Source organism: Solanum dulcamara, chromosome 2, assembly GCF_947179165.1.
Source record: "Solanum dulcamara chromosome 2, daSolDulc1.2, whole genome shotgun sequence".
NCBI lineage: Eukaryota > Viridiplantae > Streptophyta > Magnoliopsida > Solanales > Solanaceae > Solanum > Solanum dulcamara.
This window is the reverse complement of record NC_077238.1, coordinates 5,846,789-5,864,796: the sequence shown is the minus strand read 5'-3', so window position 1 is coordinate 5,864,796 and position 18,008 is coordinate 5,846,789. Positions and strand designations below refer to the sequence as shown.

Here is an 18,008-nt window from a genome sequence, read left to right as displayed (position 1 = left end):
TATTAGTTTATTAACAAAAAGGATAAATATGTTCTATTTGTTAGACAATGAAGATATATATGTGCCACTTTGTTAACGAAGGATATACTAATTCTAAATTACAAAAGTTGCGAGATGTATTTGTCCCTTTTCTCTAAAAAGGGATTTATTTACATGATATTTTAAAACACATAAAAATCGCCTTTTAAAATCCCCATTATTGCAACTTTATTACAGGAGAATAACGATTGCTTTACAAGTTTACCTTCCTATTAATTAGGAAGTTTTAAAGTTGTATCAGTTCATCCTCATACTAAATCTTTTATTAATTAGCTAGGAAGAATAAAAGCTTGCATCAATTTTGTTTATCAGAGGAATATAATTAAAAAAACATATATAAATTATGACATGTGGAAGATGTTTTCCTTGTGGGAAATGAATACTTTTTTGTTCTTTTTCTTTTTTCTACATTACTCAACAATAGGAGAGGATTGTTTATCTAACCTTAAAGTTACAGGTTCGAATCACCAAAAAAGCAAAAAGGTGAGAGCTCTTAAATAGGGGGTTAATTTGAGCTCGTTCTTAAAACCCTCTAATGTTTTTAAGTAGTAGTAGAGTTGGTTCAAAAAAACTTTTTTTTAACCCTTCCTTATAAGCTCCCACCATTTTACTTTGTTGATGATTTGAACTCAATATCTTATGGTCGGAAGTCAAGCATGGTTACTATACATACAACCCCCTCTTATCTCCAAAGAGACCTTTATAGAGCTGTGAAGGTTACTACAAATTGAGAAACTAACATTAAGTTGTTGCATACAACAACACTATAAATGACATTTATTTCATGATAATAAGCTGAAGTTTAAAATTTATTCCTATCTTACAATAGTAATTAAGGTAAGTGAATTATAATTACCAGAGAAAAAAAAAGAGGAAAAGGGCTTGCATTAGTGGTAAATTAAGCCGCGAACCTTTGATCTCAGACCAGAAGTACAGTCAATTTGCCACTAAAGCTAAGCCTTCTCCTTATTTCGTATTCCACTTCAACCTAAGTTTAAATTGAATTTCTCGAAAAAGTCGAAACGATATGATTAATAATACGGAATACATGCCTTAAATGCTTCTTTTTACAATGGGCCATTTCATTCTCAACAAAATCTGCTAAAAGAGCCCATCATAGCCTCAACTTTTGGCCCAATAATATAGAGCCTATTTAAGCGTTTACACTTCTAAATTGGAAAATCCACTAAAGAGGCTGAGCATGGAGGATTCCGACGAAGAACCGCCGCTCGCCCTCGAAATCAACGCCGCCGCCAACTCTAATCAACTGACGGAAAGCTCAGAGATTCCTCCAGTCGGCGTCACCGTCATCACCGGCTATCTCGGTTCGGGAAAATCCACCGTAATTTCTACGTCTCCTCTCTTAATTCAGTTAATAAGTTAGGTTAACTAGTTTGGGAATTGATGCGTAGTAGTTGATTTTGTTGTTGTTTTTGTTGTTAGTTGATTAATTATATATTGAAAGCGCAACATGGGAAGAAAATAGCAGTGATACTTAATGAGTTCGGTGAGGAGTTAGGAGTTGAGAGAGCAATGATAAATGAAGGGGAAGAAGGTGATCTTGTGGAGGAATGGGTTGAGCTTGCAAATGGATGTATTTGCTGTACTGTGAAGCATAGTTTGGTTCAAGCATTGGAGCAGCTTGTTCAGAGAAAAGAGAGGTTAGAGGATCTTGCTTTACCATATTTTTTTAATAATTATTAGTCCCTCCGTTTCAATTTGTTTATTCTACTTTCCTTTTTAGTTCATTTAAAAAAGAATATCTCGTTCCTTTTTTTGTTGTCCCGTTGAATTAGTTAAGGTGCCCAAGCTAGTGGACACTACCGATGAAAAAGAAATAAAGCAACATGTTTGTAGCACAAAAAATACCATTCTCGCTAGGGCAAACCATTCCATATTTCAAGAGCACCAACTAACGTGTAATTTTATGTATTACTAGTTTACTATGGGTTCTGCACCTTGACTAATCCATCTGGCAATTTACCTATAACACCAATGCCTTGTACAAGTGCCCACCATGGACAGGGCAGATGTGTTCACACTGTCCTTTGCCATTATTTTCTCACTGTTTATAGGTGTATACTATGAATTTTTTTTAATGCTGTGGGCTGCTCAAGGAAGGTGATGGATGTACACGTGTACCTGGAGCTACTATTAGTTTGAATTGATTTTCTTTGGGGAATTGGGCTTGGGGGTTTGGTCTGCATAACTTTGTTCTGTTATGAAACCTTAGTTCTATACTTGAGGAAATCAGATTAGAGCAAATGCTATGCTATGTTGCTCTTCAAAAATACCATCGGGTGTGTGTCGGATCATTCAAAATCTATGCTTTTTTGGATGATCCAACATAGGTGGAAACATTCTTGGAGGGTCAGAGCAACATAGATGCTATGTGAATTTGATTGGATTGTCTTTGTATATAAATACTTGATAACTTTTTTGTCTTTCTCTAAATTATCTCGTGGGTTTTTGAAGTATTAGTGTCTCTAAGTGGCTTTGGTGTTTGAATTCATGAGTGTTGTGCCCGAGAACAGGCGAGGAAATGCATAAGAACAAAAGTATGTTTAGGATGGCAGAAAGAGAAGAAATCAGAAAGATCCAATTTGTTTTTCTTTGTTTCTTTTTGGAGGGTGGATGGGGAATAAAATGCAGTAAAGGAAAAAAGAATTTTAGTGCTAGTAATCTGTTTTTACAAGTGTGTTCATTGAATAATCCTTGCTTACTTGTTAAGTTTGGAGCAAGGCAACGAAACTCTGTAATTATTTGCTCAAGTATTTCACCTTATTCAAATGTAATGATGAGCAGTTATTTTGTTTGTTTGCAGACTTGATCATATATTGCTAGAGACGACTGGTTTGGCAAACCCTGCACCTCTTGCATCTGTGCTTTGGTTGGATGATCAGCTGGAATCAGATGTTAGGCTTGACTCCATTATTACTGTGAGTTTTGACTTTTGTGTTATAATGATTTAAAACTTTTTTGAGAGAATTTTCCTTATTTTCCCTCACTATTCTGTGCATGGAGAAAAGAATATTATCTGTGATGTGGAGCTGTTTAGAATTTTTAGTTCTATGGTTCCGCTATTAGATCTTCTATTAAAAATTGTTTTGCTGGTTAGATGTGTATTTTAGGAATTACTTATTAACTTTATTTGCGTACTTATTCTGTTCTCTTATATGATTAATTTCATATGCAACGGGTTGTTCTCATTGTTGCTCTTCTTAAATCCTTGCCATTTTTTTTGTTTTGAACTTTACTTGATTTTGGGTTTTACTTGGTTTTGCTTCTGTGACAGGTTGTTGATGCAAAGAACCTTCGGTATCAGCTAAAACCAAATCCCGATTCCTCTTCATTTCCTGAAGCTTATTTACAAATAGCATTTGCGGTAATTGATATGTTAGTTTCTCCATTCAATCATCTCAGGTTTCTAATTAGGCTTTCAATCTTTTGTCAACTTTCTAGCAGTTGTTTTCTCATTCTTAGAGGTGCTAACTAGGATGTATTTCATACAGTAGGTCTGGATTATGAAATAATCATGTCTAACTTATTTTGTTAACTGTTGGGTGTAGGATGTTATCATTCTTAACAAGGTTGATCTTATTTCTCAAGATGACTTTGGGGCGGTGCTAGAGGAACTGGAGAAGGAAATACGTGATGTTAATTCCCTTGCTAATATTATTCATTCTGTCCGTTGCCGAGTTGATTTGTCAAAGATATTAAACTGCCAGGCATATGATCCTACTGTAAGCAATAATACTTGTACACGAAATTCAGCTATTGTTACATAGCAGACGGAAAGCTATTTAATCTTCCATTTTCCTGATTTTCTTAAGCATGCTGCTCATCTTGAGGCGTTGTTAAAGGAGAACGAATCTCTAACCACTAAAGGCCTTCATGACAGTGAAGTCAGAACATTGTGCATCTGTGACGCTCAGCAGATTGATCTTGATAAGGTAACTTTTGAAAGGGGTGCTGCTATGTGCTTGCAGGGCCCTCTCTAAAGAACTTGTCCTTTGAGGGTCTTATACATGCTAAAAGTTTTATGAAGACCAGTGCACCTCGAAGCCATTTATTAGCCCATACATATTATTATCCTTTTTATGCTCCAGTTGTGGTTTTACATAATTTCATCCACAAAGGTTGACTATTCACTATCTTAGATCACACTAGTCCTCATTTGCCTTGCTGGCAATAGGTTCGTATATGGCTTGAAGAGCTCCTTTGGGATAAAAAGTATGGCATGGATGTTTATCGTTGCAAGGGAATTTTAAGAGTCAGAAACTCGGATGAACTCCACACTTTGCAGGTAAGAAATCCTATAATAAAGACAACTTTTATCTCCACAAGCTGTAATCTTATAATAATATTTCACCAAACAAATTTGCAGTGCAGCAGTAAAGATTCACCTTCTCTTCGTTATTTTTACAGAAATAGCACTATCTGCATAAATGAAAAAAAAACTCTCTTTGCAAAATTTCCTGTGTTAACGGTAAAACAAGCCTCATATGTTGCAGGTCAACCAAAGCAAACAACTTTACTTGGAGTGTTGGACTTCCAAATCATTTTCCATGGCCAGTCACCGTCATCTCTGCTCATTTTCTTCATCAACAGATTAAAACACGAGTTAACAGAGAATATCCCATCCTCCTTTCCTGTCCAGTAAAAACGGATCTTTTTGCAAGCTATCTAGTATACTATCTTCTGCAACTGATAATAGTAATATGACTCTTAATTTCCCAATCGTAAAAGTTCTCCTGAACTGAAAATTCTCAGCTTCTACCATCACAACAATCAGCCATTCTACAGTTTCTATTAATAACCAGGATGTACAAATCAGAGAAAGATTCTGCTAAAGTGCATTCCTGATTCCACTTGTATTCCCCTTCCCTATGTCTGTTATGCAGATGTGGAATATTATTTCTGAAGACATCTCCACCATGCAGATGTGTGTCAATTTCTTTAGTATTGCAACTCTACAAATTATGTGAAGTAGCACCTAAAGCTATTCGGTGAAACAAAACGGTCGTATTTTTCCTATTTTTATTTTCAAAGATTTCTGCAAGCATCATTGAGAGAAGGGATCACACAACTGTTTTAGTTCTTTTGGTGCAAACCTCTTTAAAACAAGGTCAGTTTTAGAAACAGAAAAAGAAGTGAAAGATTTGTTTCCAACTTCATTATGTTCTTTTGGAGCAGCAGACAATTCTTCCATTATATATAGTGCTCGGTGCTCCTGCCACCAAATAGTACCATATCCCATTGATCCTCTAAATTGTCACATGCTAAGTACACAATTAAGTTGATGGTAACAATTTTCTGTTGCACTGAAATGTCTGTCGACCAGTATGTTACTTTTGTTCTACTTTATTTCTCGTTGTTTCTGGAAATTAAAAGGAAATATTGCAAGAGCATTCAATACAATCCCATCCTATATAGCTTTGAAACATCCGTTTTTGGCGTCTATGGTTTGTGTTTTCTTTGTCCTAACATGTTTACTAATTCATCTGGCAGGGTGTGAGAGAAATATATGAAATTGTTCCAAGTCGTAAATGGAGAAACGAAGAGATTCAGATGAACAAAATAGTATTCATAGGTAAGCACATTTCAAACTATGAAGTTGATTTATAGCTGGTTCTTCTTTTAATCTTGCCTCTCTTTTTCAGGTCGGTTTCTGAATGAAGAGATCCTTTTGCACTCACTACGTACTTGTGTTGTTGAAACTGATTGACTCAATAGAATTTGATCAATCCTATTTTATGTCATTAAGATGGAAAACTAAACCGAGAATTCTCTATCTTCATCATCAATCACGGTTTCTTTTACATTGGTGATTGACTTGGTGTTTCTCCTTCTCACCATGACAAAAATCTTGCTTGGATGTCTTGTTACGAAATTTCAGATACAATCTTACTGCACCCTCTATATCACAATCCAATGACATGGTTCACTGTGGATTCACTTTCGACAGCAAATATGCATTCGAAAATTCACTGTGCTTAGTTGAAGCTTTGTTAATTTCATATATGAAAGTTGAAAAACTGTTTCATGTATCTGTTGAAGTTTCTTGCTTTATGTACTAAGAATGTTAAGCTACAGCAAGTATATAGGTACCACTTCTGGTATTCAATGTTGGTTGGAGATTTTTTGAACTTCACCTGCAAATACTTATTAATTTTTTGGTTGATTTTTCTTTGAGTTTTTTGGAGCAAAAACTACAACATATATAGTGTAACCCCAGACAAGTATATGGCATTGTCAACAAGACAACAACGTACGACCTAAGAAAGCCATGTGCATTGTTTTATGCTTTTATTTTGTCTACTTTTGTGCCCCATAATAATATTTTTATTTGGATTTTGTTCTAAATTTTGATTATAGGATTATGCTAAATAATACGTATTTTTTTAGTGCAAATTAAAGGACAATGCATTATATTCATAATATAGTAGGACAAGGAACGAGGCACTGTAAAAGCATCAATGAGTCAATATTATTTATGATACATCTGTTAGTACTTAGTAGTATTAGGAACTAAGCTTTTGTTCAATTATAAAAAAAATATTGTATTTACATATAATTTTTAAATACTTATATTAACTTGGTTATTCTATTTTTGAATTATAGGGAGATGTGGTTTTGTAGCCGTTTATAAATTTGTTATTAGTTTTATGTCTTTTCTACAAGAGCTCTTCATTTTTACAGATAAGAGATCTGAAAAAATCATTTTCTTTTATTTAATTTGTAAGTGGTCATAATAGATCATTGTGGCTTGAAACAAGTACAACATTTTTTTTAATAATATTGGTATATAATAAATAAAGGGGAAAAGGTCCAAAATTGTCCTTTTACTCTCTGAAATTACTCAATTTTGGCCATGCTTAAACTTTTGGTTCATTTAATACCATTGTAATTTGTATTACCAAATAATCTTATATTCGGCCTCATTGTTTGCAGAGTTTTCATTTTTTCCCCTAAAATGGACTTCATCTGTGCAAAACAAAATCCGTCCACATTAAAGACCTCACAAGTTTGCACTCGATCATCAGAAGAAGAATTAGGCCAAAAATTCGGAGAAAAGTATTGAAAACATCTATAAGCTCAGTGCGAATTATTAGTTTCATTTCCGAGTTATTGACAACCTTAAAAATATTCTTTTACTTGACTATCTGAACTTAAATACACTTCCGATTTTGCAACATGAATGAAATACTCCCCTGCATTATCGCTAAGTTTAAGAGTGTTTTCAACACTTCTCTCGACTTTTTATTAAGAGTTCCATGCTGCTATAAAGTTTGAGACCACTTACTATGTCATGTGATAGATTAAGGGTGTATTTAAATTTAGTTAGTCAAAATCATATAGCAGATTGAAGGTATATCTATATTTAGTTAGTCAAATATTTTTAAGCCTATCAATAGTTTAAAGATAAAATTAATAATCTACCTCAAATTTAGATATGTTTGCAATACATCTCCGCCCTTTACCCTTGTTTCATAATAAATGTCATTATTAAATTACCAATGAAAGAAGGGTAGAGTTGGTGTGGGTTGTTATGACATCACAGCAAATGTCATTAAATATAGAACGGTAGAATGAAGTTTCCATTGTCTCTATCAATGAGTTGGCCATGCCATTCTCCCCACGGTATATTGATATGCTAATGGTATCACTCTCTTCCGATATCATTTAATTTATTTATCTAATTTTAATTTGCTACGAGATTTAAGAAAGTTATAAATTTTTTTTAGTCTTGTGGTTATAAAATTAAAATATATAGACTATAGTAAAATGTTCTTTAATCTTTAATTTTGTGATCTTAAACATGTCATGTGTGGAAAATCAGAATTACAAAAAAAAACAAAAACATATTTTGATCATTATGTTTATCCTTTTATATAGGTCGATCACTTTCTTAAGCAATCTTAACGTAACCTACAACATAGTTAGAATTTGAATTTTATGAGTTTTCATACACTTAAAATGTTAGCTAATTATGTTTTGAATTAAATTTTTACATATATTTTTTAACACAAGTATATAATGTATACCAAAATTACTATATTCTGTCGGACCTATATATTAGGTGTAAGTCAATTTCAAAACTTAACTAATGAGATCATCCATAATGATCAATTTGTCCTTCCAAAATTAATGTTAAACTCAACAGTCCTGCACGCATATGTTTTTATTTCTCCAATTCCACTGTCATTTAATGTGTTATGAAATCAACATGTAGTATAATATAATTTAGGAGGTTTAACTGGATAAACATATAGTATAAGTTGAATTATCAGAAAAAAAAACTCAATTGTGCACAACGCTAAAGTCTTATATTAACAATTCCATTTGACAAGAATTAGATTTCAAATGGATAATTCAGATGACAGAGATTATATGTCAATTCTATTTTTTTGTCTTAATAAAATATAACATTTTTTTTTTATATCCAATCAACTGTCATCCCATTCCACCAATATTTCTTTCTTTTTAACAATAAATAAATAAATTATTCTTACTTTATTGTTCTCCAAATCCACCAATATGTGATGTATGTGCTATAGAATCAAATTTACAATTAAATAAAATGCCATCGGGGGTGTTTAGTAAGTTTATAAATTGGCTTATGAACACATTTTGGTTATTTACGCATTTTATCTAAAGTGTTTATAAGTTACGCCTTTAATTTATGGGTAAAAAGTTATAAGGGAATCACACCTCAATTTATTATTTTTCAGTTTATAAACATTTTTAATTTGGTTAAGATATTTATTATTTTATCCTTATTTTTTTAAAATTCTCACAATACCTTTTTTTTAAAAAAGAACAAAATCACTAACATCATCCCTTCTATATCCGTGATTCATTCTTCTCTTCACAAAGATACTTTTCCTAAATATTTTGTAAAAAAAAAAAACAATTTAAAGGTATTTTAGTCATTTTACAAATAAAAATAACTCATCGATGTTTTTTACTAATCAGATAAATTACTTACTATGATCAGTTCAATATGTTTATACAAAGACGTAAATATTTATTTATAAAAATAACTTTAATACAACGCATAATACAACAATAACAACAACAACCCAGTGAAATCCCACAACATGGGGTCTGGGGAGGGTAGAATGTACGCAGACCTTACTCCTACCAAGGTAGGACGGCTGTTTCCTGGAGACCCTCGGCTCAGTAAAAGCATAAATGCATAAAAAAATGTTAGATAAGAATAGAAAATTAAAAGCTTTATGAGAAAAACAACAAACAAATAACGAATAGATAACAAATAAATACAAATAAATAAATACTAATAACAAATAACGATTAAATAAATAATGAAAGCGTCACAGGTAAAATTGAGTAATCAAAACATAGAAAGTAATAAATAATAACAGAAATAACAGAAATCAGAAGTCAAAGCGCAAGACAACGCATAATATTTATCAATTATTTATAATAAGTTAATCCAAAAGAGCTCAATATTTTATTTTGATAACAATCAAAATTTTAAACGTAAAGTGGGATAAGGATAAGTATTAATCAGGATCCTACGATGATTAACCTAGGATTCTCTTTTTCTTTTTCTTCTTTTCCCCTATAAAAACCCTTTTTTAATTTTATGTCCCTATTTTTAATAGTTAAATTATTATTTTTTAAATACAAATTGCTACCTTTATATGATTGCCTAGTTTGTAGCGCCTGTTCTTCCTTATGCTAAAAGCTTTGGGTCAAAAAGGATCAGCAATATTGAAGTCCCTATTTAAAAAAATAATTTTACTAAGGTAATTATTTATAACATTAAGGTAATTATTTATAATATTAAAGTCATAAAGTTAGTTTTTGTAAAAATAAAATTGCTAAAACTTGAGTTAATTATCAAGAAAATATAAATTATCAAAAATTAATTTTCAACGTCGAAAAATGAAATATCGTCAACATATAATCATTTTTCCACCACGTGTGAATTTATTAAATAAGAAAATTCACATTTTCATATCCTATATTTTAAAAATAAATAACTAACAAAACATTAAAATTTTCTAGTAACTATAAGTTAGTTACTTTATAATATTAGAAAGAATTATTTTATCAATATATATAACTTAAATTCTTGAGGGAATGATCAAAGAACACTTAATAATTATTTTTATCCTCTTATTGGTTCTAATATACTGCAATTGGTATTATACCAGCAAGAAAAAGAATTATTGTCATTTTGATTTCATTGCACATTGTTATTATAATTTTAAAAAAATTATATTTTAAAATATTAAAGTGGAGTGTCATGAAAGCCTTGTTAGTGATAAATAAAGTGACCAATTATACTATCATGGAAGTTTATTACCCAATATTTGCACTAAAATAATAAAAACATGATATTGTGTCTGTTAGCTAAATTTTATTAATTATAACAATGACTATATATATTACTACAAATATGCTCATCTCAATCTAATATATAGTTATGATAAATTATGTTGTTTGATATAAATACTGAACTTGAATAAATAGTTACCATTTATGTAGCATAGGCATGTTAAGAAAGGTAAAGTTGAAGTACAATTTCTGGAGGCTAATTAAATATAGGTAAGTAGTTATCTATATCTTGTGTTTATACTAATCAGGTAAATTTATTAGAGTTAATAATAAGAAAATACCTCTAAACTATCGTATCGAATTTTATATCTCTACTATCTATTATTTTCTTAACTATTTAAATTCTCACTTTATTTGTATTAAAACACATCTTAATGCTGAGTTTTTTCTACTACGTCGGAGTAACAACCATCTAAACAAGCAAAATCATTAATTATTTTTCGTGTTCTTACCACCAATATTAATATATTACCCCATCATCTCATACTTGATTTTTTGTCAGATCATTAATTAAGTTCTCTGTTCAATTTTACACTAGGAAAAAGCTACTTCCACAAGAAAATTATTCATTCGTTCTAAATTATCTGTTATATTTATTTTTTATACTTTTTTTTAAAAAAATATTAGTAATAATTAAAAGAATTTTTTTTTACATTCGATCCGTCGATAAAAAATCACGCATACTAAGATAGTACGATTTTAAGGAATTGACTCAATCAAATAATCAATCACTTGCTATCTTTATAAGAGTTGGAATCTTGGGTTACTAATTGGTGGAATACTGAACAATCCGAAATTCTCAAACGATTTAACGATTTAGTTACCTCTGAGAAAAAGAGAGAAATCCTAAAATCTCCTCGCCAAGAGCTCCCGACGACAACAAAGGAAGAAACCTGTCTGCTATAGCGGGGAGACTTTTTTCTTTCACAATAAGACCTGTTTATGTCTTTAAATTTCAAAAAAGTAAAAAAGAAAAGCAGGCCCCACTAATAATCCTAGACACAAAGGGGAAAAAGTGAAATAAATAAATAAATAAAATTAACAAAAAAAGGAAAAGAGAGAGAGATATTCAACACAATTATTCCCCTGTAATAATTAGATTATGTGAGTTCTCAATGTGCGTGCCTCTGATATTTGATCTGTATAACACAGACACACTAAAATAGGAGATTTTGAATACCCCATTGTAGAGAACTCAAGCTTGCATAGGACTCTCTGCATTTCCAACAGAAAAAAAAAAAAACTGCTGCCATTTCCTCTTTCATAAAAACTCTTTCTTTTTCATTTTCTCTATCTTTCTTTATATGTCAATGGCCAATCCCAACTCTGCATAGCTTTCTGCAACTGTCACAATATATATATAGAGACATTCCTGCATTATATGTCCACCCCCCCATTTATACAGAACTCAATCTTTAGGTACAACAAACAAAAACCCTAATGTTTATGCTTTATTGATTGTTATTTGTCATGTAAAGATTGAATCTTTTTTGGTTAAAAATGCGTTTTTTTTGTCTTTCTTGGCATTTTGGATGTGGATCTGATCTTGGTTTTTGATCTTTTTGTATTTTATGATGGAAATGGTTGAGAATTTTGAATCTTGATTTGTGATTGGTAGTTTTCGATTGGTGTCTTTTTGCAGGATGATCTGAGGATTTGGATAGCTTGGTTTATAAGGGAATAGAGAGTTGTTTCAGAATTGGCATTGGTTGGATTGGTTGTGTGTGTGAGAGAGAGAATTGTGAGTCATTGGTAGTTGATGTGTCATAATCATTTAGGAGGGGCATATCACTTATCTGCATTTGCTTGTTTTACTTGGTGATTGTGGAGACTTGTGGGATTGAAATTTTGCCTGATTTGTTATCTTGATTAGTTTGGTTTGATTGGGGAATTTCTTTATGTTGAGCTTAGGTAGTGGTTTAAACAGATGCCAGTTGAAATTGTTTGGATTTTGGGTGATATATATGGGAGATGGTCTCTGATGATATATTACAGTTTTCACAGTTGTTGGAAGTTCAGGTTGAAACAATAGCTACCACCTAGTGGTCTAACTCAATTCGATCTTCGAAGGGGTTCTTGAAACTAGGCCATGAGAAGCCCTTTGCTCAATAAACTATCATTAATTTTCGGCCCTAGACCACCACTCAACTGGATACTCTTGTGTTTGGTCAGTGTCTTTATGCTAATAGCATATTCAGGATCATTTTCTTCTACTACCTTTGACTCGGTGACTTCCTCTGTGAAGCCTGATATCTATACAAATTATAGAAAGCTAAAGGAGCAAGCAAGAAATGATTATTTAGAGCTAAAGAGCATTTCTCTGGGAGCTAACCGGATAAAGGATGTTGGTCTTTGTGGGAAGGAAAGAGAGAATTATGTGCCTTGCTATAATGTATCTGCAAACCTATTAGTTGGGCTTAAAGATGGGGAGGAATTTGATCGGCACTGTGAGTTATCGCAAGAATATCAAGATTGTTTGGTTCGTCCTCCCAAGGAGTACAAGATTCCACTGACTTGGCCAGCAGGTAGGGATGCCATATGGAGTGGAAATGTGAAGCTAACCAAAGATCAGTTCCTTTCTTCTGGAAGCATGACAAAAAGGTATAGTTGGTCAAATTCAGCTCATCTTTCAAATAGTGCATTTAGCGCGATGGAGCATGTGTTTTAAGTCTTTACCTCCTCTGGATTGGTTTATTTTAAGTAATAGATTCTAAAGGTCCAATTTTTAAGCCTTCTTCAGAGTTGGTCATTGCTTTACTTTCTTTCCAGGCTAATGTTAGTGGAAGAGAACCAAATAGCTTTCCACTCAGAGGATGGAATGATTGTTGATGGTGTCAAAGATTACTCTCACCTTATTGCAGAGATGATTGGGCTGGGAAGTGATACAGAGTTTCTTCAAGCCGGTGTAAGTGCAGTGTTTGTTCTGCATTAAATAGACATATCCTAATTTGTTGCTTGTTTGTGTCTGTGTGTGTTTCTTTAAAATCAATTATTTTGGTCTGCGAATGACGTATTGGCATCATTCCTACATCTAAATGCAGAACAAATTTCACTCTTAGATATATTGCCTTTCTCTTCTGAATAACAGGTGCACACCGTGCTGGATATTGGTTGTGGATTTGGTGGCTTTGGTGCCCATCTACACTCACTGATGTTGATGGCTCTTTGTGTGGCAGCATATGAGCCATCTGGTAGCCAAGTTCAGTTAGCACTCGAGAGAGGACTTCCTGCTGTCATTGGCAATTTTATTTCAAAACAGCTTCCATTTCCGTCATTGTCCTATGACATGGTTCACTGTGCTCAATGTGGAATCATTTGGGATAGCAAAGGTATTGTCGCAGTTGTGCTTTGAGGAAGTACTGTTTTCCATCACGCATTTATGAGTGACTAATCTTATTATATTTGTAATCTCCATTGTATTAACTATGATATTTACTTCATTTCCATGTTTATTTCATGATGTCAATTGTCGAATCCACTCCTAGTAACGTTACACCGATTCCTTTCCATCTGTTATATGATTAACCCCCTACACTGGTTAACATAGTTTCCAAATAGAATAATGTTGCTTGGTATTGCCTATTTAGCTAGATTTTACTAGTGTCCCACTGATCAATTATCTTTTAAATTCAAAATCCTGCCCTGTCTCTGTCTCTGTCTCACGTGTGCTGGACCGCTAATGGAAGCTTCCTGAAAGCTTAGACCATCTTGTGTGTGGGATGATTGACCTTAAGCTGGAGCTTAAAAGATATTATTGTTTAGAAACCAGCACCATATTCTTATTTACGGATGCATTCTAGTCTATAGTTGATTTTGTTGTTTCACATTTTCTGTAGAGAAAATCAAAAACACGTTCTTTTCATCTGTCAGTTATCATGATGAAACAATTTCAGATCTCATATCGCCTTCTAAACATTTAAAGTTCCATTCAAGTCTTGTTAAAATTTGAAAATAAATTTTATAGCATGAAACTGACAATGATTTGACAAAACAGATGGGCTGTTTCTTATTGAAATTGACCGTATACTCAAACCTGGTGGTTACTTTGTCTTAACCTCACCCACAACACATCAGCAGGATAGTACTAGCACTACAAAGAAGGGAAGCACGTCTAGTTCACTGGAAGAATTCACTAAGAAGCTCTGTTGGTCTCTTTTGGCACAGCAAGAAGAGACTTTTATTTGGCAGAAGACAGCTGATTCTCAGTGTTATACATCCAGGTAAGTCTACTAAGAAAGCCAATGTGTGTAGCTGATTAACTCCCAGTCTCCGACTATGTTCAGTTTCTCGCTTCCTCGGCTTTAATTAATTCAATTTATAAGCTAATTTTCAGGATTAAAAAGAAAGAACTAAAGTATTACAGGGATACTATTCTAGAAATATAATGCCTATTAAGATACAGAAGATGCCGAGGGTCTCCAGGAAATAGCCGTCATACCTTGGTAGGAGTAAGGTCTGCGTACATTCTACCCTCCCCAGACCCCATGTTGTGGGATTTCACTGGGTGGTTGTTGTTGTTGTTGTAAGATACAGAAGACCATGTTTTTTGTTAAAGCGTGACCCCCCCAGGCCATCCCACCAAACCACCACACATCAAAACATTTTTAATGGGTCATGGATAGGTTTGAAACTGTTTTTATTTGTGCACTTGTTTATAAAATATTGTATGCCCCAACTACCCGACATCCTTTTGCAAAAGGGAAAAGTTACCCTTTATGCTCTGGTGTTAATATTCGTGTGTTTCAATCTGTTTTCACGTTATAGTTTTACCTTTTTCATTTTCTTTCTTTTCCACTTAACTCCCACAATGAGAATTTGCATTTAATTGTCGCAGTAAGGGTGAGATACCAGTTTGTAAAGGAAATGATATGCAAATGTACTACCAACCACTTTCACACTGTATATCTGGGACAACAAGTCACCGGTGGGTTCCAATTCATAGCAAATCTGATCATCTGAACTCAACTGAGCTTGAAATTCACGGCAAGTTTTCTTTCTGTTTTTCCAAAACTAGATTGGTTGTTGTGACGTTTTCAGTTTTATATTTGTTCTCCAACTCCGTTATTTTGACCCTCTATTGTTAGCAGTCATTTTTTTTTTACCAATCTTTTGATTTGTTACAGGGCTCCATCCTGATGATTTCTTTGAGGAGTCAAACTTCTGGAAATTAGCTCTGAGAAATTATTGGTCTTTGCTCTCACCCTTGATTTTCTCTGACCATCCGAAAAGGCCAGGTGATGATGATCCATTACCTCCATATAATATGGTGCGTAATGTCATGGACATGAATGCTCATTATGGAGGTCTTAGTGCTGCATTGATGGAGGCAAGAAAAGCAGTATGGGTGATGAACGTGATTCCTCTTGGGGCGCGTAATACACTTCCTCTCATATATGATCGAGGTTTTGCCGGTGTTCTGCATAACTGGTGAGACATTGTTAGAAATGTTCTAAAGACTTGCAAAGACATGTGCTTGGATGTGTGAACATGCTAAAGTGGAAAGAGTGCGCTCTTCTTCTTAATTTTCTTGATAGTTAAATTTTATTATATATTTTCTGTCTCATATTAGTTAGTATTACATCTTTATGAAGAATTGCATTGTTCTGTTTTGCTTGTGTGCTACTAAGGACATCGTTCCTCCATAATATGCAATAAGCATTATTGCCCTGTTCCAAGCGAGCTAAGTCCAGTTTTTAAGTGAAGAAGAGTAGAGGGGTGGGATCATCATTCCCATGTCTCGAAAGCTGTGGTTGGCCCAAAGGGTTGGGTCCAAAGGGATTTTTCGGTCATAAAAAAAATGCAATAAGCATTGTTTTGCTCTTTTACACTTCTTAGTCTCTTATGTTGCCTGAATTACCATCACTTCAATTTTCCCGCATCTTTTCCTTTTTCATTTGATTATCCATGGGAATTCTGCTGGATTCTGAAGTACATTTGCATTTTGATCTTTGGTATTGAGAAGGATCGTAAATGCATTGGATGATCCTGATGTGTTCCACCCGTAATTTATTGTTGACTGTCAGCTTAAATAGTTTTTGGTTGGGATTGTAATCTTCTCCATCACCAGAATAATATCCTCACTGAGCCATGTCTTTATATAGTCAGTGAGAATTAATTTAAGACCGGGGAAAGGCAGCATCATAAGAAGCTCGTCCATATCCTCACCTGGATATATTATTGAAATTTGAGTCCTTTCAGTTGAATTCTCGTAAAGCAATTGGAGTTGAACTGTTTTTATTGCTAGATGCTCGAAATATTCTGGCTATTGATTCCGATGTTGTTCTAACATTGGTCCAGGTGTGAACCCTTTCCTACATATCCCCGAACATATGATTTGCTCCATGCAAATGGGCTCCTTTCCCATATTGATTCACAAAAATGCAGCATGTTTAAACTACTCCTGGAGATGGATCGTATTTTAAGGCCTGAGGTAATATTCCGTTTGCTCTCTATATTTCTTTAATGATCTTTTGATTTACTTTTCTTCTAAGGTTAGCTTGTATCTCTCATTGAGATACTATTATGAATTTGAATTGTAAGAATATACTTGTTGCAGGGATGGATTATTCTTTCTGATACATTGGTTACAATAGAAAAAGCACGCACTTTAGCTGCCCAAATCCGCTGGGAAGCCAGGCTGATCGACCTCCTGAATGGAAGTGACCAGCGACTACTTGTATGCCAAAAACCATTCGTGAAAAAGTGATATTCTGCAAATGCATAATTTCATCAATCTAATGATTGTCCAGTCCTTTTTAACACTGCTAATTTCCTAACTTCTCGTGTAAACGAGGAATACTATGAAAAAGCGGAAGTTCTATATTTTGATATTACCAGGCCACAAGCTTGCGCGGTGACGTCTGAACCTCTTGGTCTTCTTATTGATGGATTATATGGTGCTCACAAAGCTGAAACTATATTTTTTGGAAGCTGATGAATATAGAGAATGCTTTTGCTTCATTAGTAACAGTACACAAAAGAAGATTTTGGCCTTATTTTTTTCCCACAATATTTATGTAGCAATTCTTTCGTCTCATTGCTTCTCTCTTTTTTTTTTTTTTCTATTTTTGAAATTCATTCTGAATTTTGTAATTGAATTATGTTTTGTACTGAAGAACTACCCTTTACTGAGAGCAAGAGTTCTATATTGGAATCAATCATAAAGATGACACTTAACCAAATTCTTCAATAATTGGCATTCCATCATTTGTCTTGTGGGATTGAATCATACTTTAGTTGCTTTGGACTTGAGTATGGTATCTGATACGAGTGTGGATTTAGAGGTGAGATTCTTCATGATCTAACTCTAAAGATTTGACGACACGAATTCAGGTATACTACAGGTGCTGGGTGCCGTTAAAAATAATTCAAATATCTTAAGAGTAGAGGTTTATTTACATGTAGCCTGTAGTGTACACTTAATTTTTTGTTCTCATGTTTTAGTATAGCACAAATATCTCTAACAAACAAATAATGAAACTTAGAATGGGAGGTTCAATATTTCTATTTCGAACAATTAATATATATATATAGGTCACGGATACCTGGTAACTTGGGAAAACTGTATGTATATCTGAAATAATGTATATTTTTCTGTA

The 18,008-nt window shown here is 33.3% G+C and overlaps 2 protein-coding genes across 3 annotated transcripts; both read left to right on the top strand.

Annotated features, from left to right (window-relative positions):
• Positions 1 to 1,209: 1,209 nt before the first annotated feature.
• Positions 1,210 to 6,188, top strand: LOC129880102 (uncharacterized). 2 transcript variants are annotated; one of them, XM_055953973.1, is made up of 10 exons: positions 1,210 to 1,381; positions 1,483 to 1,700; positions 2,864 to 2,978; positions 3,335 to 3,424; positions 3,609 to 3,782; positions 3,873 to 3,992; positions 4,235 to 4,345; positions 4,554 to 4,610; positions 5,551 to 5,632; positions 5,703 to 6,188. In XM_055953973.1, exons 1-10 carry the CDS (start codon positions 1,241 to 1,243, stop codon positions 5,765 to 5,767), a joined length of 1,173 nt encoding a protein of 390 aa, XP_055809948.1. In that variant the 5' UTR covers positions 1,210 to 1,240; the 3' UTR covers positions 5,768 to 6,188. The 2 variants fall into 2 exon arrangements, with proteins under 2 accessions (XP_055809948.1, XP_055809949.1); XM_055953974.1 differs by lacking the exon at positions 4,554 to 4,610.
• A 5,280-nt stretch (positions 6,189 to 11,468) lies between these two features.
• On the top strand, positions 11,469 to 17,596 carry LOC129880100 (probable methyltransferase PMT5). Its single transcript, XM_055953972.1, has 9 exons — positions 11,469 to 11,829; positions 12,053 to 13,011; positions 13,180 to 13,315; positions 13,499 to 13,739; positions 14,405 to 14,630; positions 15,245 to 15,393; positions 15,534 to 15,837; positions 16,708 to 16,840; positions 16,967 to 17,596. Exons 2-9 carry the CDS (start codon positions 12,500 to 12,502, stop codon positions 17,114 to 17,116), a joined length of 1,851 nt encoding a protein of 616 aa, XP_055809947.1. The 5' UTR covers positions 11,469 to 11,829; positions 12,053 to 12,499; the 3' UTR covers positions 17,117 to 17,596.
• Positions 17,597 to 18,008: the final 412 nt, after the last annotated feature.